Raw genomic sequence first — 9,793 nt, 5'->3', positions numbered from 1 at the left:
TCACTACAGTTCATTGCTAAGTTATGTCTAGAAATGAAGTATCCTGAACCAGTAACCTGGTATGTGCATGCCACAGCACACATGCACACTTGTATATGTACATAACAGCATCACCATTAAAACCCAAGTGAACTTCTATTTCCAAATACTATTTCACAAGCAAAAAGTACTATTCAGGCACTGATGGTTGCAGGCTTCTATTCAGAATGTCTTACAGTCAATACCTCCTCTTTATTTCAGTAGTTATTCTTAACATAAGATTGGATTTCACTCTCACTTTTGCCAGAGCTATGGTGCCATAATAGCCATAAATATCAGTGTCACATACAAGAAGGTCTGGGGTCAAGCTGCCTCTCTCATTAACCTAAGTTACGTTTCAAGTAATGTTCTTGACATAAACTAGGCTTCACTTGTTCTGTATTCACAGTAGTGCAAATATTCTAATTTAAATAGATCCCTGATTTATTAGGAGTATCGTGCCCAGTTGAAGTAGAACTTCCTTTTAGTATTTTGACCTAATTCCCAAGCCCAAATTCACTGGGCTAAACCAAGTACTGGCATACGAATGCACTAGAAATTCAAGATGTTTCTTTAGAAGGTATACGATTTGTTATGTGCTATACTTACCTGCTGTTTCTCATCCATGGGGAAAGTGCCCACATACCACCTACAATTCATTAAAAAGATCCATTTACAAATGGCCTTGCCTGTTCGTTGTTTCTTTTAAGTAAAAACCAAAACAATCTTGGAAATCTCATTCATAGCAAACAGAAACACCACTGCTTATTTTACAGTATCCTTCTTTAATTAACATACATTAATATTATACTCATCGTAGATTCACATTTGAAGCTTACTTAATTATGCTTTTTTTTTCTCTACAGGGATTTGCACATTTTGATCTTATCCCAGCAAAAATAAACTGACGCATTAATTTACCTCAATGTGGTATGAACAGAGTCCTGCTTACTAAAACCTTCTAAACAAGCCTGTACAGGTAGAAAACCCAGGTTTTTTATTAACTGCATTTTCTTCTTTGGTATCAGAATAGAAGGTGCATGTACACGTTTCCAAGCACAGATGACATATAAAATAAACTTTAAAGTTAACTTTATGGCCATTGATTACACAAATATCCTTACAGCAAAGGAGGTAAAAGAACGACTTAGAATGGATTAAGCCTTCCTTACTGAGTTGTGCTTTTCAAAATACCTCATGAAATTATCATTCAGTTGAAAGCAGGGTTAGGGCATTGCAAGAAATAAAGAGCCCTAATGTCCCAGATCAAAATAAATCCTGAGTTACATTAATGGCAAAGCTTCCTTCAAATTCCTTGGTTTCAGAGTTTCACCAATAGGTCAAAATTCAGACTCGGTAGAGATTCTTCCAGCCTTATATAAAATGCATGAAATAAGAAAGAACCTTGAAACGAAACCAGGAAGCCTTATTATTCTTACAGTTGGTATTCTATTCTCCCCCTCCTCCCCCCCCAAAAAATAGTAAAAAATAGAAAGTAAAAAGAAAATCTGATTCTTATTCATAAACATACACGTTTCAAGAAATACTGAGAATCTTAGTCGGAAACAAACAGAAAAGGAGAACACTTTATAGAGTTCCAGAAACCAGGATGAAAAGGAAGGATATAACTAAAATAAGATACAAGGTCACAGCTAATGTAAACAATAAACCAAAGTGATCTACAAAACCACATACACATTAATAACTCATCTGAATTTAAAAATACCACATGATCTCTACACAGCAAAAACGTCCTTTGAAGAAAAAGAGTTAACAGTTTATAATTTAACAGTAGGCGAGCATATTGCATACATATGTACACTGCTGGGTACATACATGTCTTTAGGCAATGGACAGTCATAAATCAGGAAATTGATGTATGGGGTTCAGAATAGGTAGACAGAGCACCATGTGGAAACACTCAGTAGATTAAAATTTGCCACCTTAATTACAAAGAACTGTCTTAGAACTACATTCGTGTGGTCGTAATATATTGCCTTCTTCTGAGAAAGTTAACAAAATCTTTAACACTGAAGCACTCACGATGCTCAGCCAGCACAAAGCAATAAAATGCCATTGAAGTCAGGAGCTGGCTTGCACCAATTCAGAATCTGACCAAATACACTTACAAACTGGATTCTAGATGCAGCATATCAACATAATGATATTATAATGTAAAAGATGCATTCAGAAAAAGATGTACTATTACAAAAAGTGAACTTAACAGAAAAAATGGGAAGCATGCTATCCCACACAGTATGTATTAAAGAGAAACAGATGTTCCAATGGCCTTTTAAAGCATAGTCTGAAGATCTCATCTAAATTAATTTCCTTGAGTGCAAAAAGTTTATAAACCAGTAAAAAGTTAACGCTGCAAGTAAAGGCAACAAACTACTTCATAGTAAATTGATTGCTGTTTGGATAAAGCAAATGGTAACAGCAAACATTCCTATTCAGTAATATTCTGTCAAAGGTATTTCTTTTATTCTTTGTCGTCAGCAGTTTCTATGCACATTGCTCACTCCTGTAGAATCTCAAGGTTTTTCTTCTTCTAAAACTTGCATGCTTTCTAGTTTGTAAATGAAACCAAATGAACAATTTAATTCTTCTGCCCTTCCTAGGTATTGGCATTCTACGTACTTACAGATGAGACAAAAGTGACTGATAACACCAAACTGCTAATAACACTACGATGATGATTCTTAATGCCTGAAAGATCCCATAAGGACATTACTCTATGGCTCATGTTACCTGAGAAATGGTACGGCTCCAAGAAGGTCACTGCCTGCACCGACTGCAGCTTCCCAAGGACAAAGATACACTTCTCGTCTCAGCGGAACAGATTAACTTCTCAATCATTTCTCTGCAGAACTGTTCTGTGGGATCGCTTAACAAAACCTATCACCTAATTTAGGGTCATCGCTGCAGTCTGAAGATTTCATTCCTGTGATTTGGGTGGATTAAAGTGGATTATCACTTTCCCTGTTTACATGAGGAAGGCAATCAAGTAACTATGAACTGGCAAACTGAACAGGAACACAGACAAAAAAAAATAGAAGTTCTGAGTAAACTTGAAGATTCAAAAGTAAATTAAGTAAGCAAGTCTGGTGGAGCTTATTTAGAATGATAAAAATTCAATTATTTATCCTTTGAAATGATGTTTACTTACAAAGCAGACTTCTGTATTGTAGAATAAAAAATATACATTTAATCTAAAATACCAGATAAATGCTGAAATGGAGCTACAGTGATGTAACTCACTGTAAGTTGTATACTTAACAACAAATTAAACTCAAAATGATATTTTATTTCTTCGTTTAAATTACTGCCTTCAATTTTAAACTTAACCTTTGAATTATTCTTGTATTGTTTTGCTCTTACATATGATGTCACATATACTAACAGCTCTGGAACTGAAGGCAATACCATGTTAGCAAATGATTACATTTGATGGTCTTTTATTCTAAGTTTATACACTACTGAAAGCAACTACAGTAAATAAATAATTATGCAATGTTATAAACCTATTAACACCTTAAAATGGAATATATTTAATTTAAATTGCAGGGAAAAGGTAAGATGCACAGCTGTTTGAATGCACGTTGTTTTTTTTTAATCCCTGACTCCTAAACTTATTCAATTAACTGAGTATTTGAAATGTGTTTTTCTTTAAGTTCTGCCACATAAAAATATAGTGATAGGGATCGTGTATAACCACAACCATCCTACCGTCCTACATTGTTACTTGTCATCCAGTGTGTATTATCAGATTGCTTTCTTTGACAGGACATCAGGATCCAAGGGGATACCCATGCTGACTCCTGCAGAGGAGCGGAGGAACACAAAAGCCAGCATAGGTCAGCTATAAGGCAGGGGACTGAGCAGCAAGCAGGCCCCTTCAAGCTTCAGATATGAATTCCAGTGTTTGAGCAGCATGGCCTGTAGCCTGCTTGCTGCAGAAAGTAGTGAGACATATAGATTGGGCAGGCTTACTCTTTAAACAAAGCAGCAGAATAAAGTCACTTACATATTTTCTAGGTACCAGATAACTAGAAATGGGCATTCACTTGAAATTACAAGCTAGAGAAAATTAACCCTCTTAACAGCATCATACAGATGGATGCCCAGTAACATCCTGCTCCGAGGCAGCATCAGGCAGGTTCTGAGAAGTGATCCATGACCGGGCCATTCATCTGCTCTTTCTTGTCAACTTTTTGCTTATTAACGTAGTTTAGCCCTTTCTAATGGCTTGAGTATCCCACACTATGATCAGAGTTGACAAGATGTTGTTTGCTATAGTTTTAATGCATTATTGTACTAAAACTTCCAGTATTGATAAAGGTAAGCACTAGTGCTATAGATGCAGAAAATAATAACCAGATCAATATCTTTTAGGCTATAATAATACTTTTTGAATAGATAATATGTGATGCATATTAATAACCTTCCAAAATTACTATTTCAATTTAACCATATATAATTCTATTATAATACATAAAAGGTGAAAAGAAGTAAGTAACTTGAGAGCTAACCCCTACCTTTTATCATGGAGGGTCTACATCTAGCACTAAAGGTCATGCTGCAAATTCTTAGCTTCACTCACGCGGCTAGAATTCATTTTAACTCACAGAGCTGGCTCTGCTCCGCAATCACTTTTGCTTTTATTTTGGGCCTTCACCGGTGTGGGCCTGAAATACCTCACATTAACACGAATGAGATGATTTCTCTGGCTGAAGTCGAGTTTCATCAGCAATAAAAAGGCTTCAGAGGTAGGGAGAATTCTCTGAAATACAGTCAGAAATAACGGCAACATGTGATCATTATTTCTACTCTATGTCACTTATATATTTTTAATACCCCAGTGCTGCAGGTAATAGGGGAGTTAAACGAGGTAAGAACCTGAACCATCCCCCTGGTGAGATTCAAAATTCCCAGTGAGAAGTTCCTCCTGACCTTCCTGCACATGTGCAAAAAGTAGGCATGAGAAATGGAGATCAGCTGAAGGCTTGATGGAAATAAGGCTCTCTGTGCTGTATGTTTTCATCGTAAGAAACATTCCCCTGCAAGTCAAGCGACTGCTGATCCGTTCTTTTTTCTTCTACCACCGATGTTATTTTTGTTACGCAGTCTTTTTCTGGTTTAGCAGAAAAGGGATTAGCTCCAACAGTCAGCAGTCTGTGCAAGAAGACGACAAGAAGGCAAAATTTGTCACGGTGACATCAAACTGCTAACACAAACGGATCTGTTACCCTTTCTCTCTTGCTCAGTGAGACAGCTGCCCTCAAGGTATTAGCCTCTGAGCATCCGTGATAAATCACTGAAGGATAGGAAACCCGATTATCCCAGCACAGCAGGGGTAGAGGATGCAGAAGAACATAGAGCAACGACATCTGTGAGGCTTATAATGAAAGATTTTTGATATACTTAAGTAGTTAACAAAAATTTATTGCAAGAGATAGTTTGTCACTAGATTTACAGTTTCAGAGAACATAGTACAAAACATAGTGCATCAGCTTTGTCTAAACATTAAATAGGTGCAAATACACAAGGATAAAAAACAAAAAGTGAATACTTTACAACAGAAGTTATAGAACTATAAATATATTTTATATACATTATACATATTCTAAGACATGAGCTTCACTTATATATATAGTTCATATCGGTATCAGATTATTCAGTGCTTTAGTTATAGGATAGGTCTGAGCTTTACATGGATGTTTGCATCGCTATACTTACAGTCAATACTTTCCAAGGAAAGAGGAATTTCAACCAGTTTATTTCACAGGACCGCTTGCAAAGCCGAGGGGTGCCAGGAACCCCATGTCCATCCGTCTGGAGGCTCCTTCCCCCCCAAGAACCCATCCTAGAAGAGGGGCTGCAGCGGCAGGACGGCCGGGTGTGGGGACAGCAGGGAGGGGAACACAGCGTGCGGCAGCGGCGAGAAGGCCAGTGGGGCCGGCTGCAGCACCGAAGGCGGCACCAGTGGCAGGTGCGGCGGGGCCACAAAAGCCGTGGGGCCCCCTGGGCAAAGCCTGGGCCCTACGGGCAGATGAGGTAAAGGTGCTCTGGCAAGGGCCGGGACCTGCGAGAGGAAATGCTGGTGGGGTTGGAGGGCTTTGAGCGCGCTGGCAGCAGCGTGCTGCTGCAGGACGGTGTGGTGGATGGTGGTGACCGAGGTAGAGCACAGCGGTGGCTGCAAAGGCAGAGGCTGCAATGGAGAGCTGGGGGGCTGCATGGCTGGGGGAGGAAGGGTAAACTTCACCTTGTTGGCCAGCATGCTCTGTTGCACGAGCTGCTGGTATGCCTCGGATGGGAGGTCTTTGAATTTTTCGTGGTTATCTGGAGGGAATATCAATGTCTGGTCGGGAATGGTGAAGGGGGCTATCAGCTGCTCCGTAGCCAAGAAGGTATGGCTGTTGAGGTGTGCTTCTTTGAATGGCAATGGCGGTGGGCTGTTAAATACACCAGAGCCACACTGTACCCAGTCACTGGTCACCTCGTTTATCTTCTCATGTGGCAGAGACTCAGGCAGCTCATAATGACAAAGGACCGATTTTGGGGGAGCTTGTTCCAAATGTCTGGTTGGTGGTGGAGCTTTATAACAAGATGGACTTTCGTGGCTGCTTACATTCTCATTTTTCTTTTCATCCTTCAGAGCATCTTGTGTGCTTGCAGCTGCAGGAGCACCCTGCTCAGGAACAGCAGCGGCACAATGCGTGGCAACGTCTGAAAGCATGCCCAGCATGCTCTCTGGTGCTGCATAGTCTGTTGCCTTGTCTTGTTCCAGAACATGCGCACCACCCATAGGCAGAGGTGCCTTCTTTTCTTCCAGCTGCATAGTTTCATCTTTCTCTTCTGCAAGATCAGCTTTGGAATTCATGATAGTATCCTCTGTGTTGTCTTGAGTCAAGAGTTCTCCCAAAATGTTTAACGTAGAACTCGTGGAGTTTTCTTTACAAGGCCTGGAGGCCTCACTTCTCTCATTACTGTCAACGCATACATGACTGATTTTAGTTTTCCTCCTCCTGTGTTTTCCTTTTGCCTTGTGATGCATACCTGAAGCGCTCACTTGCCTGAAATACTCCTCTGCCAAGCACGCCTCTCCGTATGAACTTTCATCCGACGAACAGGAATAGGCGTGCTGTCTCCGCTTCCTGTGGGAGCTTTCCGTTTCATCTGTCAGGAAGCTGTAACCTCTCTTGATGGACTGATGGTGACCTGGACTCTTTTCTTCACTGCAGTGCCCTAAACATTTACTCTCCGGGCTGCAGCTCAACCTCCTGACTTTCCAGCTACAACAGGTTTTCGAGCACAAGCAATTGTGCCTCCTACAAGTCCGAGCCAGCTGCCTCAGCTGTCTCCGCGAACTTGCTTTTCTCTTTCTATGCAGAGGTTTACAACAGCTGTGTTGGTCCCTACCTTTTGTAAGCCAGATGTCACATAAGCCTCTGCCGCCATGGAGGTGACCTGATGTAGCCATAACTCTTTTATGACCATTTTCAGTATCAGCTTTTTGATGAGACTGCTGTACCTCATCTGTAGCTGTCCAGATATTCCCTGCATCGTATCTGCACTTCTCTGGATTATTTTGGAGGTGCTGATGTTTATTTTCATCTCTGTAACTCATTTCCTTTTCTATTGCCGAGGAAATCTCCATGTCTGCAATTGTTGCTTCCCCACAAGGATGATAATGATGGTGATGACAATGACATAATTTTCTTCTCCTTCTCCGTTTCCTACTTTTGTGAAGCCATTTTTCACGACTTTCTTTGATCCAAACTTTGCTATGCTTCTCATCTACCACAGCATTTTGTCGTAAGTGATTTTTTGAAATGTGATGCTTTTTTAGTTTTTTAATCCTGATTGATTCACCCAAGGCCACTTTATTATGATATTTTGCAAGATCAGAACTTCTGATGAGGGAAACGTCACTTACAAGGGGTATTGTATAGTCACACACATTTTTATCTATTTCTGCTGCAGGATCACCACATTCTGAAGTGGGCTTCTTTGTAAAAACTGAGACCGAGCTATGGTTGGATTCAATTGTATGGTGCAAATTAGGTACGCCTGCCTGATGTTTGGGTTTTTCTTGACTATCGCTTGCTTTTGATGACCTGAAATCAAAATACAAGGGGTTACAGCTATAAGAAATGGATGGGTCTGTACTGGTGTAAATTAGCATTTCTGATGGCCACTGAAGAATGTTCGATCCGTGTTTGCTAAGAACAGGAACAAACGGTTCACAAGATCTCTTGCGTGTGTCCAGTTTGGTCTGGAGGACTCTAGTGCCATCTTCAGAATGGGATGGAACTAATGTCTCTGTCCCCAGCTTCTTTATTTCAGTTTCAACCATGAGTAAGTCACTGTTCCCGTCTTTACCGTTATCCTTAGCAGGGTCCTGCGGCAGAGATGAACAATCCTCCACAGCAGCCTGAGCAACAGCTCCATTTCCCAGCAGCTGACAACTGCTGCAGTCCAGGGGCAGAACTTCAGCATTGTCCACAGCCACAGACAGAGTCTGACCTGGTAAATCCACAGTACTGACATCAGTATCGCAGCCCTCCATGTCAGAAGACACTAGCTGTTTAGAATTGGAATCAGCAGGAATTAATACAGGGTTCTCTAGCTCTCTGTTTTCTTCGCTGATTAGCTCTTTTGATTCCTGATTTTCAGGATCTTCTGCTGCGTCAGGGCATTTTTCCACCAGTGAGTGCAAACAGTTTTGTTTCTCCTCAGGACACAGGACTATTTCTGTTGCTGATGGAGACTGAAGACTATAAGCTCCTGGAATAAATCTGCTTCTTCTGTTAAGTCCGTGCTCCATAGACGTTTCGTCATTATATTCATAGAAAACAGCAGCTGAAGACTCCAGTTTGACTACTGCTTTCTTAGGAAAAGCAAAGGAGAACCCAACTCTATGTCCTTGAGCTCCGTGAAGTTGATCTCCAAATCTGTTAGCTCCAGATGCATTACTACATGCATTTTCAGGAGTGGAAGAAATATCTGAAGTAGCATCTTTGCAATTCGGTGCGTTGTGCATCAGCGTACAGCTGAAATCCTGCGTGCTGGCAGAATCTATGGCAGCGCTTTGTGGGCTATCGCTGGAATTATCCCGCACAGTCACTGTCGTGGATTTGAACATCGGTCCACTTCCAGGAGCACTAGGAAGGCAAACAAGAATCAGAGTAAGTATCTCTCAGAGAACTGCAGGCATACACAAAGGGTTACATTGGTACTGAAAGGATTTTTAAGAAGAGAGGAAGAATCTGTGGACATGTGAATTTAGAAAGTACCTTATTTCATTATAGGATTTGTTTAAAAAGGTAAATATTTGATCCACAGTTCCTTCATACGAGGAACCGTGGACATCAGGCAGAGGGCTAATGTTCTTACATAGTTGAATCTTCCTGAATGCAGTTGCTAAACTAATAAAGGACTATATATTTCCCTAGAAACCTCGCTTCTTCTCCCTGTACACCATCACAGTTATGCCACTATTACTACAAACAGCTGAGGTTTTATCTTTCTTTGTGCTGCCAAATATATTAAAGCGGAGAGTACCTCAAAGATCACTTCCCTCTTAGTCACAATCCCAGTGACTGCTTCTCCACCCACAGGCAATCACCCAGCAGCTCCCTTCCTATTTGTGTTCACAGACCTGTTGCAAGCTCAGCCATTTATTTCATGGAAAAAATAATATCAGGAAAAGTATTTCAGCTGACAGTAGTGCAAAAGTGATTCATCCCTCTAGAGAAAAAATTTATCACTG

The 9,793-nt window shown here is 40.6% G+C and overlaps 1 protein-coding gene across 3 annotated transcripts in view; it reads right to left on the bottom strand.

Moving 5' to 3' along the window:
• Nucleotides 1-821: 821 nt before the first annotated feature.
• The window catches only part of ZNF804A (zinc finger protein 804A), a 170,678-nt gene continuing 161,706 nt past the window's right edge, over nt 822-9,793 (bottom strand). For all 3 annotated transcript variants that reach the window (XM_072342444.1, XM_072342442.1, XM_072342443.1), the window contains one exon: nt 822-9,185. In XM_072342444.1, the coding sequence (XP_072198545.1) occupies nt 5,885-9,166 (3,282 nt within the window). In that variant the 5' untranslated portion in view covers nt 9,167-9,185 and the 3' untranslated portion in view covers nt 822-5,884. The remainder of the gene's footprint in view (nt 9,186-9,793) is intronic.

This window comes from Excalfactoria chinensis, chromosome 7 (genome assembly GCF_039878825.1).
Source record: "Excalfactoria chinensis isolate bCotChi1 chromosome 7, bCotChi1.hap2, whole genome shotgun sequence".
In the NCBI taxonomy this organism is placed as follows: domain Eukaryota; kingdom Metazoa; phylum Chordata; class Aves; order Galliformes; family Phasianidae; genus Excalfactoria; species Excalfactoria chinensis.
This window is presented reverse-complemented; position numbering and strand designations above follow the sequence as displayed.